Source organism: Tasmannia lanceolata, unplaced genomic scaffold (assembly GCF_043159265.1).
Source record: "Tasmannia lanceolata isolate RefF3 unplaced genomic scaffold, GAP_Taslan_0.1 ptg000019l, whole genome shotgun sequence".
NCBI lineage: Eukaryota > Viridiplantae > Streptophyta > Magnoliopsida > Canellales > Winteraceae > Tasmannia > Tasmannia lanceolata.
This window is the reverse complement of record NW_027518696.1, coordinates 28,636,913-28,664,562: the sequence shown is the minus strand read 5'-3', so window position 1 is coordinate 28,664,562 and position 27,650 is coordinate 28,636,913. Positions and strand designations below refer to the sequence as shown.

At 40.5% G+C, this 27,650-nt stretch overlaps 1 protein-coding gene across 1 annotated transcript in view; it reads right to left on the bottom strand.

Annotated features, from left to right (window-relative positions):
• LOC143852874 (ankyrin repeat family protein) overlaps positions 1-27,650 on the bottom strand; it is a 61,158-nt gene that overhangs the window by 14,496 nt on the left and 19,012 nt on the right. The window contains exon 3 of the mRNA XM_077362512.1: positions 21,022-21,086. Within this exon, the coding sequence (XP_077218627.1) occupies positions 21,022-21,086 (65 nt within the window). The remainder of the gene's footprint in view (positions 1-21,021; positions 21,087-27,650) is intronic.

Sequence of the window (27,650 nt, the reverse complement as noted above, 5' to 3'; positions counted from 1 at the left end):
GGCTTTGATATCTTGGTTTAATGGTTTTGATCGTTAATCCAAGATTGATCGAGTCGGTTGGTTCGTTTGGATCACCGATTTGCCCAATCTTTGGAAAAGCGATTTGCCGATGGAGATCGATGGCTCTCATTGGTCGAAAATTTCAAAATCTGTATTTCTATGGCAATATTGGGCTTAAATGAAAGAGGAAAAATCAACGATTCCAACGGCGAAAGAATTATCAAAATCGGATGTCAAAATCTCCCGGAAATGGAGTTTTCGTGTTTCCGCAAGGTTGCTTCCCCCCCCCCCACTTTCTCTCTCATCTTCGACATGGGAAAACGTATAAATGCATGGGTAGACGATTTTTTTTTACTAAATATTTGGGAAAATCTTTTATGAAGATTCCAGGATATTTGAAGATCTCATCTCGTCCGTTCTTTCGATCACATGGAGATTGCAGTTAATCTATGCCATCCAAGCTGTTGCCATTCTCAACAAAGACAACCAATTTGGACATTTCCCTTGTCTTGAAATTCGCTTACAAATCCACAAAGATTCCAAGGACAAGTGGCATCATCCTGGACCTTGAATTGTTCCTAAATCTTTTAGTGCTTGATCCTGGCCACATAAGTGCTTGCCATTTTGAACATGACTATGGCTAAAATGGAAGATGCCAAAGAAGAGGGAAGATATTCTAGAAAAATTCGATCTTGGCCATCATTTTTCCTTCCTTTCTCCATCACTCAATCTCCACCCTACACCTTTAGGCTCCTAAGAAGGCAACCTAGCTCTCAATTCCCCTATAAATACCCCTCCATTGCTCCATCCCAACAAAAAAAGAGAGACTCAAAGAGAGTCCAGCACACAAAAAAATCTCATCTCTCTCCCTCTCTAAAAATCCGTCCACGCAAGATCTCTCTCTTTCAATTTGGCCAAAACATCTTGTCGACCTAATTCGCGCATCAATTAGGAATCATTTTGGGAACCATCGTCAAAAGGAATCATCGTCTCCTAGGGTATTCAACAAAGGAACGATCGTCATCAAACCCCGGAAGAGGTAGGCGAAAAATTCATTTTTATGTTCATATTAAATTTGGGTCTGAAATTGGATTCTATATTTCTTTCATTTTTGCCCTCTCAATTGACATCTCTAAGTTCAATATTTCAAACCCATAATCCCATGATTCGGTTCAGCCCTTGCAATTCGGTTCAGCCCTTGCAACCCCAAACCTGTAGTGTTGGAACCCAAAAGCCATTCCTAATATCCAGAATCTAAAGACCCAATCTTTTTTGTGTATGACCATGCACTATATGCACATATCTCATCCGGTTGTGTATAATCCATAAGCTGTAAAAATATAAACTGTGTGCATTATCCCAAAGTGAGCCGAGAGCCCTGTCTGTATCGAGTACACCTAAACCCATGAATGAATAATCTAATCCATGATCCATGTTCTGTATGCGAAACCATCATATGTTATATACATGCATCCTTATGTATATGCAACCCATGCAATGAGTTCATGGTTTAAGCCAATTACATTATGAGCTAGGCATGGGGGACCCATCAACCAATATAATGTACATGTGATATCCTATCGGATTAAGGCAATGTCGTGTGCAGGTGACAACATAGTTAAACCCATACAGATTTTGTCTTTACCTAAATCTAAAACCCATGTAGTTCAACCCAACCCGACCCCGCAACCCGAACCCCACACCCGACTCCACAACCCGGACCCGCAACCGCAACCGGCAACCCGCAGCCCCTGTCCAACCCGACTCAATCCCGATTCAACTCACCTGGTCCAACCTGGACCAAACCCAACCCAACTCGGTTCAGCCCTAACCCGGTTCTGCCTCAACCTAGTCCAACCCGGATCTAACTCAAGCCGGACCCAACCCAACTCGGGTTGCACTCTGCTGCCCCCCTCACCCTGCACTCCGACCCAACTCGGGTTGCACCCTGCTTAGCCTCTGGTTGCACCCTGGTTCGCACCCTGGTTACACCCTAGTTGCACCCTGCTTAGCCCCTGGTTACGCACTGATTCCCTGCTGGTTCGCACCCTGGTTACACCCTGCTTAACCCCTGGTTGCACCCTAGTTCCCTGCTGGTTTGCACTCTGGTTGCATCCTGGTTAGCCCCTGGTTGCACCCTGGTTCACACCCGCACCCCAGTTAGCCCCTGGTTAGACACTGGCTAGTTTCGGGTTTGCCCCAAACTTAGACCTGACTCACTTGACCCTAACCATTAACCCCACCTAACCTGACCCTAACACAACTCAACCAAGCCTAATTCAATCCAAACCGGTTCAGCCCCGAGTCAACCCGGAACCGAACCGCAACCCGACCCCGACCCCGCATCAGCCCCACAACTCAATACAATCCAGACGGACCAACCCGGTCTAACCCGCACACCGACCGCAACCTAATCTTTACCCAAAAGTGAGCCCAACCCCAACTCGACTTAATCCGGCCCTAACCCAACTCGGGTTCAACCCGAGTCAGCCTGAGTCGAACCCAAGCTAAATCGGGTCTAACCTAACTTGACCCCGACTTGACTAACCCAACCTAACCCCATCCCGAGTCAACCCGGTTTAGCCCGGACTCAACCCCCAACCCGAGCCTAGTACCCAACTCACCTTAATTTTGTTGGCTGTTGGTTTACCATCCCCATAGCTCACGTCATCACACCTCACTCTGCTTTCATCCATAAATATTCATATCCCCATCACATACACCATACATTGCCTAGACCCCCCCATCCATATCCCATAAGACCACTTTCCAATGAAACCCAACCGAACCCACTATCCACATGCCATCATCTCCACCTCATCCCAACCCATCATAAGCACAATGGCCACTGGGTCATGAAACCTAGACCACAATATTTTGCACTCCAATTTATATGTTGTTCACATGTGCGATATCTCGATCTATGGCTGTGCACATGTATGCCGCATGTATACATAGTGCTTGTTCACTCATAGTCTTTAAACCACTAAAACCTATGTGATGTACATGTATAATGATCATTCAGTGTCATGCATGTATACAGCCAATCAAGTTATATGCTGTGCACATATATGAGCAGCCAAATTAAGTCCTATGTAGATCTAATATGCGTAGGCCCAGCTTAAACCCAACCCCACGTAACCCAACCTGGCTTGACTCAACCAAGCCCTGTCTAACTCAGCCGGACCCGCACGGTCTAACCCAACACCACCCGACTCAACTCGGTCCAACCTAGACATAAACTGAGTCAACCCAAACCAACATGACCCGATTCAACCCGGTCCAAACCAGACCCAAGACTAACTCAACCCGTACCCAAGCCCAAGCCCACAATCCTAACCCATGCCAAAACCCACCATCCAAACCCATGAGAGTTTTACCCTTAAGCCCACTACCCTTTTGAATCATAGCCGTGCATTAAGTGAATATGATCAAGGAAGGCTAAACATATTCAATACACTGTGTGTATGGTGCATACATTCAAACAACTCAATTGCAATACATTGTATGCATTTCTTCACCCTATGTGCCCTGCACATCCATGAAGAATCAAACATAGGTACTGTGTATATTAACTAAGCCATAACCCAAGACTAGACCACATGGGTTTCATGCTAACCCATCAACCCAGTCCAAAAGCCGAGTCAACTTGACCCAACCCGTGTCAACCCGGGCCCAGCCCAAGCTAACCCGGGCTCAACCCGAGTCGACCCGAATCAGCCCAAGTCGGCCCAGGTTCAACCCGAGTCAAGCCAACCCGGACCAACCCGGTCCAGTTCAATCCGATCGGTCCATCCCGGACCTAGTCCGAACCCAACCCCAACCCGAACCGAACCCAATCCCAAACCCAACCCAAGCTCAACCTTGAACCCAACTTGTCTCAACCTAGAACCCAATTTGAGCCAACCTTACTCATAACCAAACCACACCCTTTAACATTGCCCGAGTTGCACCTACATTCCCAATCAAGTTGCATTCCCATTCCCAACCCAAGTGGCACCCCTATTCCAAATGGCACCCCTATATTCTCAACCTAAACCCAATTCTACCCGAACCCAACTCACTTGGCAGAATTTCATAAGCTTGTCACTTGGATCCTCAAATACAATTCCTTGAATATAAGTGATTCCATTTATTTAGAGCCCAATTCCAAGTTTCAATCCCAATTCCATCTTCAAGATCCAAACCCCTTCAATGGAACTACGTGTGGCTTGATTCCCACCATGGGGTACGTAGGCAACTTGGCACTCCCAAGTTCAGTCGCACCTTTCCGCACCTTTCTTCATCCTTCTCGTTTCGCAACATCCTTCATCGTCTTTTTCATTCTCCTTTTCACCCTTTTCTTTTCCCTAAACCTTTTTGCATGCTAGATGTTTCTTTTATATTTTAGTCGCATGAGTAATTGCATGTTTAGATTTCTTTGTTTGATAATTGTTCTCATCATACGCTAGAAATAATATGTTACTTGCTTGTTATGCTTAGAATTCGCATGCTAGGTTGTTTCTTTCTGTTAGAATAATTGTTTGTATGCTTAGTTATTTGTGCTGTTGGAACTCTAAAAGAATTCGAAAATCTAAAAGAACCTAAGAACTCACATTCATTGGAAAGTCAATATTCTAAAATTTTAAATTCCAAGAATTTAAATACCTTAAGTTCTAAAACTTAGAAATTGCACTCTAGGTTTCACAATAGAACTTTTAGGGCCCAAACTTCACAAAAATACTAAAAATATAACTTAGGTCCATTGCATTAGATCTAGGTTCATATAGCATAGGTCACTTCACCTTAAATCAATTAATCAAATTCAACTCAAGTCAAATCTCATCAATCATAAAACAATGACATAGGCACATAGGCATGTAGTTGCATGTAGGATGCACTCCTGGCCCGCATGAGTCTAAACTGTGAACGGCTAAAAAATTAAAATGCATTTAGGTTAATAAAATTCACATTCACCCCCTTTGTTAAACCTAAATAATAAAATCTTTTAAAAGTTAAACAAGGTCGGTGCTGTACACTTCGTGCGGTACACCTTTCGACCTCGTAACCAGGTAACTTACCCAGAACTCAAAACGTAGACCAAATTAACAGAGTTAATCATGGGTCCTAGATCCCTAATCTAGGTGGCGACTCTGGTCAGTTGCTTCTTTCGTGAAGTTAGGACTTTTATCCTAAAGTTATGGAAAAAGCAACCATATTCAAATCCAATGGACAAAGGCGCTATCATCATAAAAACACACACCCTCGTGGGCCACCCCCTCCGGGACGGGATCCACACCAAGTTGAAGATGTGAGGGCTTTTGCTCGCACCCTTGAAGATTCTAGCATTTCTTTCCTTCCACAACGTCCAAATTGTTGCCAATAGAGATAAATTCCATAAAACCTTCCCTCTCTTCCTCCATGTTGACAGTGCCCAACTACTAATGAGGTCCACCAACCGAGCAGGGAACACCAAATACAATCCAAACCGATGGAGAATCCTGCTCCACACATATTGAGCGGTCTTGCAATGCAAGAGAAGATGATCCACAAACTCACCGGTTTCGATACATAGAGCATTGTGATCCACAATCAACATGTGACGACTCCTTAAATGGTTAACTTTGAGGATCTTATCTAGAAAATCCATACACCCAAAAGCACATACCTTGGGAGGAGCTAGAGTGGTCCAAACTTTGGCTCCCGTGCAAGGTGTGCGCTGATGTAGAATGATTTGACATTGAATTCCCAGGAAGTGCACCAGATCAAAACCCTCTTATCAGCCCCAGAGCAACTGATATACTGCGAATCCGGAATCTCCAATATTCGTGCTATCCAATCTAATTCCAAGTCGAAAATGTCTCTTCTAAATTTAAAGTTCCAAGCAATACGATTCTCCCCACGCATCAAGTACTCCTTGACCCACGCCTCCCACTTGACTGCAATATTATAAAGATCAAGGAAAAGATCTTTAAGAAAAGAGTCTCTACACCACTTACCCGTCCAGAACCTAACCTTCTCCCCAGAATAAAACCTGAATCGGATTCCTTTTTTGAACCTTTGGTTAAGGATATCTCTCTACACAGTCACACCCCGGTTATTGAATTTATTGTCTAACACCCATTTTCTAGTCAGAACTCCGTATTTATCTCCAATTAACCTTACCCCCATGTTCTCATATTCCTCCCCAAACCTCCAAAGCCATTTGCCCAAGAGGGCATAGTTCACTTCTTTCATTCTTATCCCCCAACTTTAATGGTTTGCAAACCTCCTTCCATTTAACCAGAGACAATTTCCTCTTCTCATCCGTAACCCCCCCAAAGAAATCTTCTTCGAATAAAATTCAATCCGTTTGATAATGCTCATTAGGCATTTGAAGACCGACAGTTGGTATATTGGAATAATGGCCAGGACCTCCTTGATAAAGGTTATTCTCCCTCCCAAAGATATTGTTTTATGTTCTAGCAATATGATTATGTTAAGTGAAACAACCAGATACTCCAAAAGCTTAAGCTGTTGGAGAAGGCATTATTTATTCTTTTATACTTGAACACTCCCCCTCACGTGTCGCCCCTCTTTCTTTGCATTGGCCTACATGTGGCACATGTGGCCCCACTTTTGGGTTGACCATCGCATGTGGATTTTTTGACATCAAGGAGGTTTGAGCTCAGGACCTTCGCTCTGATACCATGTGAAGCGACCAGTTACTCTAAAAGCTTTAAGCTGTTGGAGAAGGCGTTATTTATTCTTGTACACTTTCACATGTTTGAACAGGTCGAAATTCATGATATGGATACTTTGGTCACCAATGCCGCATAAATATCAGTTGTAACCATGGTTTTAAATTTCGACTGAAATCCGAAATTGGATTTCGGTCGGTGGGGACCGAAACCGAAATTTCCCGAAATTGGAAATTTGGCGAAATTCCAAATTTCAGAATTTCGGTAATTCGGTCCGAAATTTCGATTAAATGGCATTTTTTATTTTTTTTTTAAAATGTTACAAAATTTCGGCCCGAAATTTCGGATTTCGATGGGGTCCGAAATCGGTACCGAAACCGAAGTTTAAAACCTTGGTTGTCACAAGCATTTAGTATACTGAATAAAAGGAACAGAGATTTGATTTCTCTCTTCTACTTGTTCACTATATTTATGATCTATCATATTCAAGAGAGATTTTACATGGTATAAAAGCCTTGAGATCAAGATCCAAAGCATCATGATCTAGTTATTTCTTGTCCCCTCTGTCTCTCTCATATTTGTATTGGTTCTCTCTTCTTCTCCATTTTATTTATTCCTTTACATAAAATAAAATTCTATTTTTTTTTTGTACAGTTTCATTCTTCAAGCTTGTTTTCAAGCCCTTATTTCTTTTTTTTCCCCCAAAATCTTCAAATTCATTGAGTTTCTCTTCCCCAACCTCACAAATATTTGAGTTTTCCCTACTTTTCTTTCCAATCCACGAACTTATTTTAGATTGTAACTATAAGTCCCAACTAACTTAGTTGCAGACTCACTTAAGTGAGTTGCAAACTCACTTATTTTCACGGACAGTATGCAATTTTCGTTCATTTTCACCTTTCCAGATGAGGTGTCTCTTCACAGAAGTTCTAGGGTCTCGACTGCACGAAATCTTTTTGAAACCAAACTTCGCCTTTTTTTAGGCTATTCATAACCTAAGATCCTTACCTCCCTAATGATTAAAGGCGGTACTTTTAGGAGAATGGAGTTTTGCGAGGGGCCGATTGAGATCACCACTGTTTGGGTACTCCTGATCAGGATCTACAGGGGATAAGGCATTTAATGCTGCCTGCTTAGTAGTCTCTATCCTTGGCCTAAGGGATCCAGCTAGTGAGGTCTCAGCTACCTAGTGGTTAGGTTGAAATTTGAAATTTGAATTTTGACCCAGCGGTTCTTGCCTCAACTTGCAGGATTTTTCTCCCCCTAGAACTACGCGCTCCTCCGGTGCCGGTGGAAGAAGGCCAGTGATATTGTTCCCCAGTTGGCCAGTTGATTGAGAGGGTGTTTCCTCATTTTCCGCCTCTAGCATGCATTTCACTTGAACTGGGAAGGATTTGTTATCCTTTTAATCTTACAAAGGGTGGTATCGATTTCTAATGCTCTGTTAGGACTTTCACTAAGGCAAGGACCACACAGTAGTCATGGTTACCGGCTAGGAAGCACGGGTACTCTCTCGGGGCTCCCGCACCCGACACGTATGGGGTGCGGGTACGTCCGGGTACGCCCCAGGTACATCCGGGGTACGTACCCTATTTTAAAAAAAAAAAAAGAAATAGTAGTTGGGTGCGTGTCGGGTGCGCACCACGCGCACCCGAGACGTCCTGCTTCTTCCTGCCGCTTCTCTTTCCTCTCCTGTACTTCTCTGTACTTTCCTGTACTCGGTATTTACATGTAAAAAATTTATTGTCCATTTACTTAAGATTTACATGTAAATAACGGAATACCCCCCTTTTGGATTTATTAAAAATAGTTTCAACACCCAAATCTAAAAGGAAAAAACGTCAACTCTCCATTTCTAGTACAAAATTCAAAGAAAAAGGGTCGGGTCAAAATTTTAACTTTCTTAACTTCCAAACGGTGGGGTATTTTTCAAATTTTAAAAATTCATAAAATTTATCGTGTCCAAACATTATTAAATCCCAAAAGTCCGGTAAAAAAAATCTCATAATTTGGTCTCTAAAAATTATTCATCTTGTCAGGCACTGGTCAACACACTGGTCAACACACTGGTGACAGACTTTTTTTTCTAATGAATGATGTATTGATGCCTCATGTTCTGAAATATGGAACTTAATCACTTATGAAATGAAGAGTAATATTAGAATTTTCCATTTTGGTGATGTTATTGTTATTTAATTGCTCTACAATTATTTTTTTAAATTTTTATAAATATATAATAAAGCCATTTCAAAAAAATAATAATAATAATAAAATATTAAAATATATTATTATATTCGGCGTACCCGAACGTACCCGCACCCAGTTTTTTTGGCAAATCACGAACCCACGTACCCGTGTCGTGTCCTACCTGCACCCCGTACCCGTACTCGTGCTTCATAGGTTACCGGATAATTGAACTTTGGTCACATGACCAAAAAGCTTCCCCAAAGCTTCAACAATTGATAATGACCATGCGTGGAGAGAGATATCATAGAACCTGAGGTATTGTTTTAGCTCCAGCATGTGTCACTGGATTCTAAGAGAACGGGGAGGATATATTACGCCCCAGGGCTTCCCCTCCATTACGTAGAATCTGAAGAGCTTGTTGCTTCGAGTCAAATCTAAATAACACCTCATGGTTATTAATGACAAGTGGATTTGGTAGTAATGGTAGGTCCCATTCTTTAATAGCCCACTGCCAAATCTATTCAAGGTCCCATGAACCAGTTTTCATACACCCAATCAGGCATTTTTTTAGCTCCTTTTTACGGTCTTCCACTTCTTTGCCAGCCACTTCAATTTTTGGATATTTCCCCAGGGTTTCCATGCCAAGTGGAATAAAGGTCTCTCTCTTATCCATTCTTGATCCGTCTCTCCCTTTTCCTTCTCCTTTTCTCTGTATTTAGAGCACATGTGGCATCTAGTACGCGAACCAAAGTTGTAATACTCACAGGATGCGCAGGTCCAATTGACTGGGTGATTCTCATTCCAATTTCTTGCTTGTCATCTGCAGTTCGAAAGAAGTTCTGGTGACCGTTCTCCTCAGCTTCCTGCAATTGATTCATATTCAGGAGGACTTCTCGGCATTGTTCAGGGAGATGGTGACCTACGGCCATTACCTAGGAAACTAGGTTTCTCCTACAACAATCCCTGTCAATCTCCAACCATTGCAGAGCTTCAAAACCTGTATAACCAGCCTCTATAATATCTTGATATATGTCTTGAAGACTTTCTATTCTATAGCCACAACTACAGGTTCCGTTAGCTATGTTCCTTCCCAGATAGAAAATATCCGGAGGACTTACCAGTCGATTTCTGAAGTATTCTCTTACTCCCATTCTCCGTTAGCTAGTGACTTCTTCTTCTTCTTCTTCTTCTTCTCCTTCTTCTTCGTTAACTAGGATCTTCCCAAGATTGCAGATATTTTGACCCCCTGAATAGGAGCAAGAAGGGCTTGGGCCCTCGATCTCAGGGGAAGGACTATCTTGCTAGAGAAGAACTATCTCACCAGAGAACTATCTTGCGGCCACCTTGATTTGTTTTCTTTTGAAATTAGCCTTCAATTTGAATTCGAGAAAATAATTTTTGAAAATGATATTTTGAAAAATAAGAGAGCTAGTTAAAGTATGCGAACCTTTAGTCAAGATATTGAGAATTGCAGATGGTGGTAACAACCAAATCATGGGTTATATTTATGAACCAATGGATATGTCAAAGTAAGAAGTTATAGCATTGCTAAAACTATATTAGTTTGTTGTTTTGAGTTCTGAATTCTAATATTGAACTAGATTCATTGTATTTGTAAAGATTGAAGCATACTTCTTGAATCCTCAATTCATATATGGTGCCAATTTCACCCAAGACAAGGAAATAGAACAAGGCTTAGTGTAAGTGATACAAAGATTAAAGCCTCACATTGATCAACAAAATAATGTCAGTTGTTGAATAATGTATTAGGGTAGTTTAGTCATTACTTGTAGTGTAGAGGGTATTGTAGTCTTTGTACATTGTTGCCCTATTTGGGGCCTATATATACATAATTTACATGAGGATCTCCCTAGTGGAGACTCTCCATCTCTCCATTCCTTTTCTTCTACCCCTCTCTAACCCTAATCTCATTTCTAACATGGTATCAGAGCAAAGATCCTAAGGTATTGAAGGAAAGATGTAAAGACCCAGCCCCACACAGGCCTAGAAAGTTAATAACCTTAATTAAATCTTGACCGTAGATCCCCAGACCAAAAATCACAACAATGTATTTCCGTTTTTTTAGTATAACCAATTTTTTGGGCATCAAATCTTGTCCATTCGACATAATTTTGGTCCCGGTAGATGGGTATTTCGAATACCTATCAAATGGACCCGAGATTTAGCGATTTGGACGTGATTTGAGCAAGTTATGACCTTTTTTCTATTGGGGTTAGGCATAGTTACGAGTTTTGTCTTATTAGGTAACTTTTGGGTTTTTGTTTTTGTTTTTATTTAAAACTTTAGTTTAGTTGTTAAATTTGATAAGTACACCCTTAGGGAGTTTTAATAAAGATGGACTCTTGCTAATTGTGGAAGACTTAAATTAGGAAACTAACTTTTAGCATTAAATCTAATTAGGAAACCCACTTTAAGCACAAAACTCATTAGCTATTAAAAATCTAAAACATGGGCTTTCGCAACCCTACTTGTGCACACCAAGAGAGAAGAAGAAAAAAGGAAGAAAAGGAAAGGAAAAGAGAAGAAAAGGAGAAGAAGAATTGGTGTTTTTCGTCGTTTTGGGTTTTCGTCTTCGAGTTAGTGCTCGAAAACTATGTTTTCCATAATTTCTTGTTTAAATTCAAAGTTTTTGCTTTTGTTTATCTTATTTCAACCTAATTAGGGTTTCTAACAATGTTTTATTGATTTTTTTACTTTTTTTGAATCAAGAAACTTATTTTAAATTTTCTTTTTAAAATTTTATGCCTTAAAAATATATGTATTGTATTTACTTACGAAAAACCCCAATTAGAGTAATCTAGAGTGTAGTAGAAATTATTTTCGGATGCCTAAATTTATACGTGTAATTTTCTAGAGGATTTGTCATTGTTTTCCTTAAAAATAAGCACTTAAAAATTATTGTTTTCCGAGATTTCATCGAGTAGTTCTCATATAAACTATGTAAGATGTTTTTCATGAAATATATGATACATAGGTGTGTTATATATGATTTTTATGGTAGTTTTTCAACAAAATCAGCACAAAAACAGTGTGTTTAAGGACTGTTTTGTAAAGATTTTATCGTATATAAATTATATAACTCATGTAAGTGTTTTATGTAATGTATGTGATATATAAATAATGTATCTAAGTCTTATAGTGCTAATTTCCAAGAAAATCAACAAGTATGGGTGTTTAAATGGGCTGTTTTGTATACACATCTTCGATAAAATTATTATAGAATATACCTATATGGTTTTGCATGAAAGAGATGGTATATGTGTGTATTATATAAGCCTTAAAGGGCTGATTTTCATTGAAATCAGCACCTAAAAGGAGTTAAATAATCATTTTATTTTGGTTTTCAAGAGAAATCAGATTTATTAATAATGATACAATATGTTATAACAATTGGTTTGCGAAGAAATGAACAGTAAAGTTTAAGTTGAAGCCTCTCAAGTTTTAGTAATAAATTTGGTATAAATACGAACAAGATTAGTATAAAAGAATTGAACACTTGAACTAATGGTAACACGCTTGATATGTAAACTATATAGGGTTGCTTCTCGATTGATACTTAGAGCCTTCCATCTTCTTCCACAGTCAAACACTAAGGCAAGTGATAGTGGACACTCGTAATAATGGTTCCTTTAATGGTTTTGATATTATAGTTTTGTTCCCTATGTTCATGCTCATTGTCTTTCGTTTAGAACTACAATATTATCCACTTGAAATAATTTCTTATGATCTTTTTATTTTATTTTATTTTACCATTTGCATATCCACGATGACTTTGAGCCGCCTTACCTTGGTATTGCGATGTTTGACCAATATATATATACATATATATATATATATATATGAGGAAATTGTTGGTGAGCTTAAGCGCCCAATCACATTGGGGCCTACTTTGTTAGGATGATCCAAAGCATTCATTTGAAAGGCCCTTACATAGATAGGGTGTGTACCAAAAATCAGCTCCATAGGATCATCCTAACCCATCCATTTGTGGAGGTCAAAATGGACAGACATTATTTGTCCACAAATCTGCCCATTTTTGTCCTCCACAAATGGAGGGGTTAGGATGATCCTATGGAGCTGATTTTTGGTACACACCCTATCTATGATAGGGCCTTGCAAATGAATGGTTTGGATCACCACAAAAAATGTGGGACCCATGTGATTGGGGCACTTAAGCTCACCATAAGTTTGGTGAGCTTAAGCTCACCAACACTTTCCTCTCTCTCTCTCTCTCTCTCTCTCTCTCTCTATATATATATATATATATATATATATATATATGATGACTTTGAGCTACATGCTTCGGTATGTGATGTATGTTGACCCGTGTATATACATATGATGATTTGGATTTGAGACCGTATTCTTTAGTATACGATGTGATTTTTTTTACAGTACATATCTATGTTTTTCCTCCAATACAAGGTTTTGATTCTTGCATTATTTATCTCTACTATGATCCATTGATATCCTCTTTGTTTGTTCTCATATCTTTTGACTATCGTACTTATACTCTTATTTCGATTTTCATATCTCTATTCAAGTTGTTGCCTATTCTGTTCATTGATATAAGGATCATTGTTATAATGCTATTCATTACTGTGCACTTTTATTATGTGAGCCTACTAAGGGATCTTGTTCAGCTCGTTCTGACTCAGTTACTACAGTCTTGTAGGTTGACATGATGACATTAACTCAAAATAAAGGAGTTTAAAGGGATCGAGGAAAGAGTGTTTGGCCATGTGGCCTTGTCGGGTAAAGTGCCTCTACCTTGTGAGTTGTATTGGGTTTTTTTTTAGTCCGCTTGTTTTCCTTTTGGGGTAGCGATTCGGATTTTGGGATTTTGAAAAAAAAAATCATGTCTAAAAAATTTGCCCCAAATCCGGGTCGCTACAAAAGAAGAAGAGTCAAGCCATTATCCATCTCTCATCCCTCGCATCTCCTCTCTTTTGCTGGTCGTACCTCTTTCCCTCTCCCGTGTGCTCCACAAACCCCCCAAACCCTGATCTCAAATCTCGAAAATCTCTCATGTATCTGTCTTTCACTCACGCATCCCCACCCCACCCATCAGCACATTGCGCAAATCCCTCTCCCTCTAATTTTGCCATATTCCCTTCTCTCTCCTTCCTAAGATATCTCTGCCTAGATTCTCTCTCACACATCTCTCTCTCACATCTCTCTCTTTCTCCTTTTCTTCCCTCTCTTGCACTCTCTTTTTTTCTATACGGAAAACCCTTTGCTATTCTGTCTGAGATCTCCCTTTTTTTCTCTCTCTGCGTATGTGTTGCGCATCTCAGAGATTTTCACTCGCTGGATCTTGTGATTTAAAAAATTCAAAACTCAAGTTCTTGCGATTAAGGAGTAAAAAACAGATTTAATGTCGGAGGTAAAAATTCTAAAGAACAGCGTTCGCGTGTAGAAAAAAGTAACCTATAACGTAGAAATACTAGTTTGGAAGCGTGGGTGTTGACCACTCGAGAGGGCCTATCTGTTTTCACAAGAAAATTGAAAGGTATCGTTAGGAAAGAGGAACTCAGAAAGAGGAGACTTGTTGAAGACTCCCAGAAGATTTTTTGAAACTTTGATAACATATCTTTGCCTGCCATGTCAGCAAAGGGGCCGAGTCGGGGTGGAGATACGCCTGCTGCCCAAGAATTCTCTTTCGAAGACGGAGATTTTGAAGTTTGAACTTCTGAAGGATCTACGCTATAACGAAAAGTTAGCTAGGAAAGAATCTCCCACCCCTTGTGAGGTTTCACTTAGTCTGCTAAAGAAGCTTTGGGCTAAGTTAAGGAGAACTTCTTCCAGTTCGGCCGGAACTGACCTTAATCACTCTGAATCAACAAGTGATATGGAATTGAACCTACCCCTCCTTGAGCTCCCCATGTTTAGCAAAGTAGTAGAAAGGAAGAGACGCACTCGCAGGCGCCTGTGGGAGGAGGGAAGAAGTTCCGCGATCAGGGATCTGGAGATTGCCCGATCTAAGGTGGATCTTGTCTCGAACTAGGTGGGGCAGGAAGAAGTTTATCTTTCGGAGGAACCTCAAGAGCTCGGTAGGGTCTCCAAAGGTAATGAAAAACGGGTTGATGATAACCCAGGACAATTGCTCAGTGCAGTACTTGTCCCAAATGAGTTTGCTAATTTCTTTTCGGTGGGAGATGCCTTTGGGATTAAATATAATGAGAACTTGGAAGCAACCAAAGACATGTACCTTGCAATGGCGGCTAGAGATAAAGAAGAAAAGAAGATTATAGAAAAAGAAGCGGGGAAGAAATCCAGGGAAGAATCATGAGGAGTAGTTCTCGTATGAGGAGGGATCAGGTTTACAGGGAGGATTATTGTTTCTTCTAATTAAGTGAGATTTTAAACAAGGAAAATAGGGGAGAAGGTAAAATTTGTCGAGATACCCCAAGCATGGAAGGTCACTGACAAAACTTGTAGATGGTAAATCCTGTTAAGGGTCACCCAAGATAGCTAATATGTTTAATAGTTTTGAAAATTATCTGTTTATTACCAGAATACTATTCATTGGTCATGGCTTGAGAGATTCTATTTTTCGCTTAGACTTTCTTGTCTGGATACCCTCATTTTGCTACCCTTTCCTGGAGGGTCGTGCGAGAAAGAGAAGTTTAGGAGTTTAGGCTGCAACTTCGATACCTGATAGAAAGATTATGATGTTGTACACGTAAGTTTGGAAAGATTATGATGTAATGGTACTTGATTATTATGGGAGTTGTCAAGACAACAAGGGGTGGAAAGAAAGAGAGTAATAGGTTAGGTTATTTCAATTTCTGTATTTTGAATTGGCTCGGGTGTGCCCGGGTCATTGCTTGTTAGTATCTGCAAAGCAGGTCGGGACTCCTGGTCCTGACTGTAATCCTATTATTAATAAAATTTGTCATATTTCAAAAAAAAAAGGAGTAATCGCATGCTAGTTGTTCTTGCCATTAATAATCGCATGTCCCTTGCGATTAAATCTCCTCCAGCAGCTTGCGATTAATTTTTTTTGGCAGAAACTTAAGCTTGCGATTAACCTTTTTTCTCCTACCTTGCGATTATCTCTATGTTGCGCCCGGCATTTCATTCCCTTCTTGCGATTATCCTCTCTTTCTCTTTCGTATAACCCAAAACCCTAATCGTAACTTGCTTTTCTCTCTCTCTCTCTCTCTCTCTCTCTCTCTCTCTCTCTCCATCACGGCTTTGGCGCTAACCCCAAAACAAACAAAAAAATTCTCAACAATTGCTGTAAACCCTATGTTTGGCTTATTTCTTCTTTCTCTTTAACCTAATCCCCACCCAAAACCCCAAATCTCAACCCAACTCTCTCACTCTTCCCTTTCTTTCTCTTATGAATTCATTTGGGAAGAAATCTTCTTCCCAAATCCCTTTTGGTATTCTCCAAAACCCTAGATCTACTCCCCAAAACTTCCAATCTCAACTCCAACTCCCTTTATTCTCTTTTCTATATTTTTTGCCGGCCTTTGTGTTTGTGAAGTTCTTTCCATTGTCTTTTATGGCCTTTGTGCTCTTCTTCAAGGCACACACCAAGTATTTGATCAAAAGTCTAAGAGAGGTGTTGGGCCTTGATTGTTTTCTTTTCGTGGCAAGTTGAAGGCATTTGAGGAGGAGTGTTGTTTTTTTTTTTTTTTTTTTTTTTTTGATAAGTAAGCTGGGGTTAGGCAGACCCCTTCCAGAATCCATTAAAGAAAAAGAAGTTACACAGGAGAGTGGGCTGCTCCATCGTAGTCAGGAAGTACAATATCATAAAGAGGAGGGGGAACTGAAAGAAGTTACACAGGAGAGTGGGCTGCTCCATCGTAGTCAGGAAGTACAATATCATAAAGAGGAGGGGGAACTGAGTGAGGTTCGATGACAACTCCTTTGTAAGGACAATTTGGTTTCGGCAAGAAATCAGCCACTTGGTTTCCAGCTTGCCAAATATGAGTAATCCACCATGAGGAGAATCTTTTGAGGCTGGATTTGATTTTTCCGAGGGTCTCTGTCTTGCCCCAAGGACAAGTGAAGTTTCAATTAATGATCTCAACTGTGTTTTTGGAGTCAGTTTCTATCCATAGGATGCCTGCAGTACACTCAACTGCTACTCTGATGCCGTTGTAGATTGCTTCATTGTTATTGTTGTTTCGAATGACTTCCCTAATGGTCGCTGCACCAACGGTGAGTGAAGCATCAGTATTTAATTTGATTTCATTCAGTGTCGGCGGCTCCCATCTACAGTGTTTTGGGGAAGAGAAATACACGTGGACGAGGAGGCCGAAGTGATGAGCTACAGTGCTTGCTCTAGTTGATGGGACATCTGACAGTTTAAAGTAGATCAATCAGATCAATCTTTCTCTGATGTTTATGAGGATGTTGTCCAGAATGCTCTGCTTTTGGCTGGGAGGCTTACCATGGATTCTGTTGTTTCTCTCTCGCCATAATAGATAAATGGTTGAGAATAGGGCAACACGGATGGCAGTGGAAGTCTGACCTCGGCCTTTAAAATTTTCCCTGATCCAAGCCTCTTCTTGCAGAAGGGTTTTCTTTTGCCTTCTACTGTACGAGAATCTCCAAAGAATAGATCGCCAGACCCATGCTAAGTAGGAGCAAGAAAAGAATAGGTGATCTATGGTTTCAGCATCATTAATACATAGAGGGCATTCTGTTTGTCTTTGGGGACCCAGGAAGAAGAGACAATCTCTGGTGGACAGCTTCTGAAGGAGAGCTTGCCAGGTAATAAAACTTTGGCAAGGAATGTGTTCCGCAAACCAGACCGAGGAATGCCAAGGAATGGTCTGGTCTTTTAGGCGAATTTGGTTCTAGGCACCTTCTAAAGAGAATTTCCTGTTAGAGCATGGTTTCCAGATAGGAAGGTCCTCCACATCAGAGTTGAACATGTGGTTGTCCTCTTTTGTTGTCTTTTCTTGAGAGGGAGTGTTAGCGTTGTCTTGGTGTGTCTTCCTTGTTGTCTTCTCTTGTCTTGTTGTCTCCGGGCTCATGTAGTATTGCCCGAGGGGGAGTATTGTTGGTGATTCTGTTCTTCATCTTCTTCATGTTGTCTTCTCCTTGATGTATTTCACCACTCTTCCCGTGTCAGTTTCATACTTCCATTGTTTTTTCTCTTCATGTTCTTGGCGTAGCTTTTACGCATTCATCTTAATTTTCCAGCTTTATGCCTTATCTTCACTGGGCAATGGTTTCCCCATCGTTGGTTGGATCTCTGGGCGATGGTTTTCTCATCGTTAGTCAGTTCTCCGGGCGATGGTTTCCCCATCATTGGTTGGTTCACAAGCGACGGTGTCCCCATAGATCTAGTCTCACCGAGCGATGGTTTCCCCATCATTGGTCAATCCTCCGGGCGATGGTATCCCCGTCGTTGGTCGGCTCACCGGGTGATAGTTTCTGCATCGTTGGTCGGTTCATCGGGTGATGGTTTCCCCATCGTTGGTCGATTATCTTTTTCCTTTTCTTCTTCTTATCTTTAGGCGATGATGTTCATGCCGTTGACATTGTCACCAGACGATAGTTTCCCCATCATTAGTTGGTTATCTTTTCCTTTTCTTCTTATCTTCAGGCGACGATGTTCATGCCATCGATCTTATCACCAGACGATGGTTTCCCCATCGTTGGTTGGTAATCTTCTCATTTTCTTCTTATCTTCAGGCGACGATGTTCATGCCGTCGACCTTGTCACCAGACGATGGTTTCCCCATCGTTGGTTGGTAATTTTCGTCTTTTCTTCTCTCAAGGTGACGGTTTCCCCGTCGACCTTGCCTCGAATGGTTTCCCCATCGGTGGTTATCTTCTCTTAGCGTTGTGCTACCCAGCTAATGTCTCTACCAGCTAGTACTACTTCGTCGTTGTTCGTTGTGCGCGCCTTTGGTGTGCCTGTTTTGCTCGCTCGACCATTGCAGGTTCCTGCCATGGCCCTCCATTTCTCGTTGATATGCAGATTTGTTCATCGTGCTCTCATTCAGGGGGGAGGCCCTTTTTTACTACTCTTGTCGTTGTGCTACTTCAGGGGGAGCTGCTCCGTTTTTATGGCTGTTAATCTCGATGCTTATGCTTTTCATTATGACCACACCAGCTTGGGGAGTGTTATACCAAGCTAGATGTATGTGCTTATGCTTTTCATTATGACCACACCAGCTTGGGGAGTGTTATACCAAGCTAGATGTGTGTATGAGCTTATTGTACTTTTTCTTATTTTTAGTTGGTTGTTGTAGCCCTCTTTGTAGCAAGAGGGAGTTCCATAGTATATACACTACAGCTTGAGGGGGAGTGTTGAATAATGTATTAGCGTAGTTTAGTCATTACTTGTAGTTTAGAGGGTATTGTAGTCTTTGTACATTGTTGCCCTATTCGGGGCCTATATATACATCATTTACATGAGGAGCTCCCTAGTGGAGACTCTCTATCTCTCCATTCCTCTCTCTTTAACCCTAATCTCATTTCTAACATCAGTAATGAAGTAGGCTTGGCTCATGAATCTTTCTCAATTCCCAATATAAAATTGCTGGATTGAGACAAATTAATATATTTAAGAGTATGTTGGGTCATTTACAACCCATATTGCCTAATGTGATGTCCAACAAGTTGGTCGAAGTAAGAGTCTTTAAGTTCATTTCAATATTCAATCATTAAAATCTTATTATAATCCATAAAAATTAAGCTATGCATTTATTTTTATGTATTTTATAGTTGATTAGTGGACATTTTGTTGAATGGGTGTAATGGCCTTGGCCTTAAGAAAGGCAGCTAAGAAAGCCCTTATTCAAAAAACTTCTTCCTTTAATTGTGAGAGGAAATGTAGCACATTTTCCTCGGCCACACCAAATCAAAGAATAGATTAACCTCTTCAAGGTTGGGGAAGTTGATATTTGTACAATAAACCATGAGATTGAGTGCCAAACACCTTAGGCGAGGACGAATATATGATGAGAAGCTAACTCCATCAACCTGGACTACATGTTCAAATTATGGATTGAAGGGAAAGATCGTGCTTGGGTTGTTGATTAAATGAATGGTTAAATAAAGAAATGAAAGACCTGCAACCATCAGAGCCCAAAGGTTAATAAAGTAGTAGTTTCCCATAATGAATAGGTTAATGATGATGACGATGAGAATGAAGCATTAGCCACATCAATAGCCGTAGTTCTACGCCTATTGCAACCCCACCAGATGGTAATGGTAGTGGTGATGATGATGTCAGTGTACCTGCATGCTTTTATGATTAAGATGACAATGAATACTATTCTGGTTGACAACGATAGACAATGATACTGACAGCATTTCAAGTGTCAGTGATAGCATTGCAATAGGAACTTCAAAAGTTGTTGACTACAAGACTCGTAGTTACGGTGATATTGCATATTTTAATACCTGTACAGGTAAGTTTCTGCAATGTATTATACCGACTCATAAATCAACAATCACAAGATCCTGACTCTGATTTGGGGCCCACTACTTCCCTCATCAACCTAAACCTCAGGGTATGGATGCAATGATGACTATGATGAAGATGATGATGCTAACAGTTTCTAGCTGTCTGGTACCTCTTTCGGGTGTTTTGAGGTAAGCAACTACATAATAGAATAGTACATTATTATTGCATATTTAGTTATTTACTGCTTAAAATCTGAATAATGATTTTCTAATACTGCTGTACAGTACAACCTATACTAATATACAATATACTACCATCCGAAATTGTACTGTCATAATACCTTTGTATAAATTTGTTTATTACCTTCTAATGTATCACTTATTTACTTGTCTTAGTCTATTGCACGCTGAAATTGTTATATAAAGTTCAAGCATCAGAAAAGAAATTGACAGACAATCAGACGGGAAGCATGACAGGCTTGCCAACACACTAGAAACATTATAAAAAAATAAGTTCAAAACATAGAAATTTGTTAAGCAATGCCAAAAAAAACAAAACAAAAAAATAAAATAAACTGGAATCTGTAATTGAAAATTTGTAGTGATCTTTTAGACCTTAAGCCAAAAATAAATAAAAAAAATTGAAGGCATATTGGCTGATACGCATCAATACAGATTTTCTGATCCTTGATCATGTGACACACTTAGCTATCAACAAATTCAATTTCTGAACTATGACATAGGAAAGAATCCACATATAACATCTACTCACCGCTCTATTCTTGATAAGATATTCCACGATGTTAAAATGCCCATTAGCAGCAGCCATATGAAGTGCTGAAGGAAAAAACCACCAGAAGTCCAAATATTCATTAATATGATACAAAATTTCAATAGAATACAAATGATAAACAATATACAACTGTATACATGCTACATTGTATCAAATTAGATGAAATGCATGAGGTATAAGAGTGATTGTTGATGAAATACACAAATTTTAAAGAACTTTAACAAAGATGGGAACGAAAAACAAATAGGAGGGTATGACGAAGTAGCTTAAATTTAAGGCCAACAATAATAAAATGATGGAATATTGTTGGTGACATGTACAAGTATAAATGGGTCTTGTACTCGTTCATCCCATAAAGCATAACATATGAAGATATGACATAAATTTAGCATTTGAAAACTAAGTTAATAGGGGGCGAGGCATAAGTTATTAGTTTCCTAAGAGGCATCCATGGGGAGAAGATGGCTCGACGATTGGCAGTGTTTCTACTACCAATACCAAAATTTCAATTGGCGGAAAAATTGCATAATCTGCAAACAAGCTATAGTAAAATCGATTGCGGGGGGGGGGGGCAAGGGCGGGGGTGACCTCAAAGGGAGGACTAAGCAAGGGGTAGATAATAGATTTGGGTACTGGTTTTGCTCTCCCTGTAAGTATCTCAACTTTAAATGGCGGGGTAACTGTCGTTGGTGTCGACGGAGTAGGAGCCCTTCCAAATGGGTTTCCCGCTCTAGCCCTTTACCTTCCCTGGAGGTAGGCTGCGACGAGGGCAATCGATGACCTGACACTAGTACAATTTCCTCTCATGGGATAGGAGGAACTTCAATCTTGGCCATTTCGGGTAGTGAAGTGGCAATACGAATGGATACACTAAAAGCATGTTTGATAGGGAAAAAGAAGAACCTCAGTGGATCGTTCGAGGACCTTTGGTTATGGGCACAAAAGTTCTGAGATATCCCATCTTTACAATGCCCCTGTATTTTGGTGGAAGACGAACTTCTTTTTATGTTTGATTCAGAACTGCAGGCATTTAAGATCCTCACTAAAGGTCCTAGAGCATTGGGATCCCAATTGCGTTCTCTTGCCCCTTGGAATAAGGAGTTCCTTCAAGGCGAGGAAGCCCTATAGGTAAACTTCTACAGCATCCCATTACATGCCTGGGCAGTATCAACAGTTAAGGCTATAGGGAGTCTCTTTGGCAAGGTCATGGAAACAAAAATGGAAGGAAATCATCAGCACTGTATGAGCATTGTTGTCTCGGCCAAAATTCTAGCTCCCCGAAGGAATTTTTCAGATACCTTTGTCAAGGTTAGGATTTTGAACCAGATTTACTCCATAGGGATAGAAGTCTCCGGAAAAAATGATTGTTCAATCAATTCTGAACCCTCTAGCCCCTTGGATTGGCGGTTGCCTGAGACCTCATCGGTTCATGCCGGCTAGGAAGCACGGGTACTCTCTCGGGGCTCCCGTACCCGTACCCGAAACGTATGGGGTGCGGGTACGTTCGGGTACGCCCCGGGTACGTCATGGGTACGTACCCCCATTTAAAAAAGAAAAAAAACCCAATTTCGGTTGTTGGATGCGTGTCGGGTGCGTTTAGGGTGAGCACCCACGCGTACCCGACACGTCCTGCTTCTCTTACCTAGTGTAAATCCTTCCTGCTTCTTCTCTCACCTCTCCTGTACTTAGTATTTACATGTAATTTACATGTAAACCATTTAAGTAAATGTCTTTACTATTTACATGTAAATAACGGAATACCCCCTATTTGGATCTATTAAAAATAGTTTCAAGACCCAAATCTAAAAGGAAAAAAAAGTCAACTCTCCTGTTCTAGTACAAAATTCGAAAAAAAGGGTCGGGTCGAAATTTTAACTTTCATAACTTCCAAACAGTGGGGTATTTTTCAAATTTTAAAAATTCATAAATTCTATCATATCCAAACATTATTAAATCATAAAAGTCCGGTATAAAAAATCTCATAATTTGGTCTCTAAAAATTATTCATCTTGTCAGCTACTGGTCAACACATTGGCGATAGACTTTTTTTCTAATGAATGATATATTGATGCCTCATGTTATGAAATATGAAACTTAATCACTTATGAAATGAAGAGTAATATTAGAATTTTCCATTTTGTGATGTTATTGTTATTTGATTGCTCTCCAATTATTATTTTTAATTTTTATAAATATATAATAAAATATTAAAATATATTATTATATTCGGCATACCCGAACATACCCGCACCCGGTTTTTTTGGAAAATCATGGACCCGTGTCGTACCCGCACCCCGTACCCGTGCTTCATAGCCTGCAGGCTCGGATAACTTAGTTTCGGCTCCGGTTGGTGGTCCCCCGAATACTCAGAGATGGATTCCCGAGGTTCCCTCGGACCCCGGCCGGATTTCAAATTTCAAATCTAACCAATCAAATATCCCTGGCGCTTCGTCCAAGGTTGAACCTCAGAAAGGTGCTGAGAAAGGGGTGATGGGATCTAGGATCTGGCGAAAATCTAGCCTATCAACGGCGGAGCACGAACCAAATGTTTCTCTTGGCCTTAAGCAGAAAGTCGCGTGGCTAGATCAGCTCACCAAGTTGAATATTAAAACTGGCAACTTTTCAAGAGTTAGGAACACCCATTCTGGCAAGTCTTCTCGGTTTAAAACTTAGGGCTAGGGTGGTAAAATCAATCGAAAGGCTGATCAGCAACTTGGAGAAATCATCTGGAACCACTTCAGTAGGGGTAAGGGGCAGATTATCCCACTTGCCTACGTTAGGTCTTGCTTTGGGATAAGCCATTGGGTCTTTTCCCCAGTCTCTAGAAGATATTGATTTTTGGGTAAGGAAGTCCCCTTTGTTACCTTCAGTAGACGTGAGGTTTGAGAGAAAAACCCGCTCTGCTAAAGAATTACCTATTTTCATTAATGCTGGGACTTGGGGGAATGGGCCATATTAACTTTTAGTGCTGAAATACATCTTTCTCCTTTATTGAGGAGTGGGAAGTTGTAAGGTCTTGGATTTGAAATTATAGGGCATCACCGGTACAATACTTTGAAGAGAAGTAAGAAACCTAAAGGAGCACTCGGCTTTTTGAGCGATTCTTCCTCTTGCTCTGGGTAATCTAACTAACAAGTAGGAATGGATATTCGAGACAATACAGGTGATTCTTCCTCTTGGTCAGGTGGACGGAGCAGACGGTTTTTTACGGAGATTACAATTTTAGAAAATATCCTTACGAGAATGAAGTCGATGACTTATGATGAGGAGAGGGCCTTCAACATTGACCCGACCCACAAAGAAATGGTGGGAGAGCTCCTCCAGAAGCAGTGGAAAATCTTTAAACAAGACGCCCAGGACTGCCCCTTCACCTTCTACAGCCTTTGTAGGACAGGCGAGGTCAAAGAAACCCACTCGCCGTTATTTAAACACCCTTTCTTCAAACTACTTTTAGCTGAAGAAAAGGCAAGAGGAGACTGAATTGGAAAGCTCATAAGATGGTAGGCATCCGACTTGTGGAATAATCGTTGAAAGAAAAAACCCTGGTCGCCTGGATCGAATTCCAGAAGAGCTTCTCATTAAGATGCCGGACTTCCAAATCTAGCATATCTTGGAGGAGTTGCAGAAGTGCTCAGCATAGGTGAGCCGTTTAAAGGTCAAACGCTGCTGAAGTTATTCCGAAAAGAGGGAGGCCCCAATAGTTTTTGGGACATCACTAGAGTTTTAGGTTTTGGAGGGCTGAAATGTACTTGTGGAGGTTGGGAGGAAGTTTTAGTGGTGTTCATATTCATAGCATAGGGTAGTCTCTGTTTTAGATGGTCTTACGGGCCTAGGAGTACTCCCCTGGCCAGCCTTAACTGATTCTATGTAATGCAAGTCAGGACCTCTGGTCCCCAATGAATCTTTCATAGTATCAATGAAATTGTCACTTTTCAAAGAAAAAAACTAAGTTAATAAATACTAGACTAATTTTTTTCTTATATTTGCTATAATTTTTCTGATTAAATCTAAAAGCCTTTCGCCAAAGGTGTACTAAACATGAAAATGGGACTGATGATGTTTCGTGATCAACAAATGTAAATACCCAAAATACCCTATTAAAATTTCTTTCCCCTTTTATTAAAAGGGGCATTTTTGTCAGTTGGAATTTGGCTTTGATTAGGGCTTCTTAAGAAAGCCTATAAATATATCGTTTTGTGGCTCAAACAAACCCTAAACATTTTGTTCAGCCCTAGAGAAAGAGAAGGAGAAGACCGAGATCGTGATTTCGGAGTCGAAGCCGCGAATCAAGGTAAGATCTATGTTTATTGTAAGATTCCATATGTTACAAACCCTAACTTAAGTGTTTTAGGGTTTATAAGAATCGATTTAGATGTTTGATTTCGTTAAAGAAATGAGAACTGATCTTGAACTAATTGGGATTAGCATCGTTCTTAAACCCGACGAACTCAAGACTAATAGACCTGTTACTTGGATTTTGCATCTGTTGTCCGATGTTCAGGGGGGGCTGCGTTTGACTTCTGAGTTTTCGACAGTGATAATGACGAAGATGATGACTTGTTTAGACTGAAAGTAATACTGAAGCCAAGAAGTAAGAGAGAGAGTTGTCAGGTTGCCCCGACAGCCAAACTCCAGAGGACCATAGGAGAGAAACCAATACCTCTGTAATTGTCTACTTTGGACAAGAAACAAAATCAACAGTGGGCGAGCCTTGATAACCTTTGATAGTGAGTGATAGCCCGTTTGATTTGGTGCTTCAGGTCCCCACTTTTGATGTAGGTGCATCTAAAATTAGAGTTTTGGCGATGCGACATAGAATCTTTAGCGACTTTCCTTAAATCGTATGTTTGAATTCAGAGAGTGAAATCGGGTTGGCCAGATTCCTCTCGTTTATACGAATCCATCGGATCCGACCTGGCGCAATTTGGAGTCCGAACGAACAAGATATGAATTTTTGAAGTTTTCACAAAATCGGAATAAATCTGGAATTTTTCGTCAAAAACCCAGCCGCACTTCAGACGCCCGCCTTACGGTGTTCGGGCGCCCGAAGGGGCTATTCGGGCGTCCAAATGTGAAGGGTTTAAAAACCCGAGTTGGATTTTGGAAAAAGTCTCAAAGACGCCCAAAGGGGGCGTCCGAGAGGGGTGCCCGGGCGTCCGAAGATCTGGTTCGGGCGTTCGAACCCGCCTGGAAATTGAAATTTTGTTCTGGATTTTGGACTTCGATTCTTCGGTTTAGGGGTTACTTTTAGAACCCTTATGTGATGTTTTTGTATAATTCAAATTAAGAATACTCAATCGTTCGACGAGTTTGGAGAACGAACTTTCCGTCTTTGAGGTACGTAATAACGTACTACTTTGGGTATTTTGTAAACCCTATACACTTTGAATTGATATTAACTTTAGAATCCCGTATTGATGCCTTGAACTTCTGAAATGGCCTTGGGTCTAGCATGCCTAATTTTGTTCTTACCTATTCAGTACCGTACCATTATGAATCTGAACTTTTGAAATAATTGTTATGAAATTCAGCTTTGAAATTTGAAAATTTAAATATGAACCTTGGACACTTTCTGAACACTCCTGTGGAGGCTTGGGTATTTCTGAAACCCTGCCATATGGGGGTAGTACAATTGGCGAATTATGAAACCCGCCGTGGGGGTAGTACAGTGGAACTTCTGGCCCGTCAATGGGATAAAACGCTGGCCTTGTCGACTTGTATCTGAACTTTGAGGAACTAGTTCCAACACCGTGGACTGTCAGTGTAAGCAACATGTCTTCTGGACCATGCCGATGATTCTGAAGTGTATTTGACTTCTGAAAACCTTTGACTTTGACCAGAACTTAGATATTGAATTGCTTTATTGCACCTTTAATTCATAACCATATTTGACAAGCACTTATATCTACTTTGTGCCTATTTGATCAGTTGAGACCTCAGTATTCAGTTTTGATTCTGTTATCTGACCCCATTGTGCCTTGGCATGCTTAGATATGTACTTAGAGTACTGCTTTATTATGTACTGAGCTTTTCAGCTGACTATGGTTATATAATATTTTTCAGGTCTTGACCCTCATGAGGTTAACGAGGAACAGGACGCTTAACATTTGAACCGGACTTTGGCTTGGAGATTAGCTTAGTTATTTTTCAGTTCATTAGGAAGTGAGTTCTTTGAATAAGATGTAAAAACTTAATTATTTTATTTTGTCTTGACTCAGGGGAGAGTTGAGATTTGATTTGACTTTGTTGGGTTCGCATTAATTGAGACTTTAATATTTTAGTTATGAAATGCCAGGTTACTTCTGTTATTGCTATGTAGCCTCGTATATTTGTGGGACTTGTCTTGCAGGTGTACGACGATGTCATGTCCTATACCCAGGGTGGGGGTTTGGGGCGTGACAGAAAAGTGGCATCAGAGCCTAGGCTTTAGGTCCCTAAGTAGAATCATTTGAACAAAGGACTTTGATTGTGAGATCTGGGGATTTAGATAAGGAGCAATTACGAAGCGCCTAATGGGTTTGTGTGTTTCGGGGATGCCTGATAACACATAAATCAGTCACGCAATCGCGGCCCAATTAGAAATTCAAATGCACCCGGAGACGCTTGGA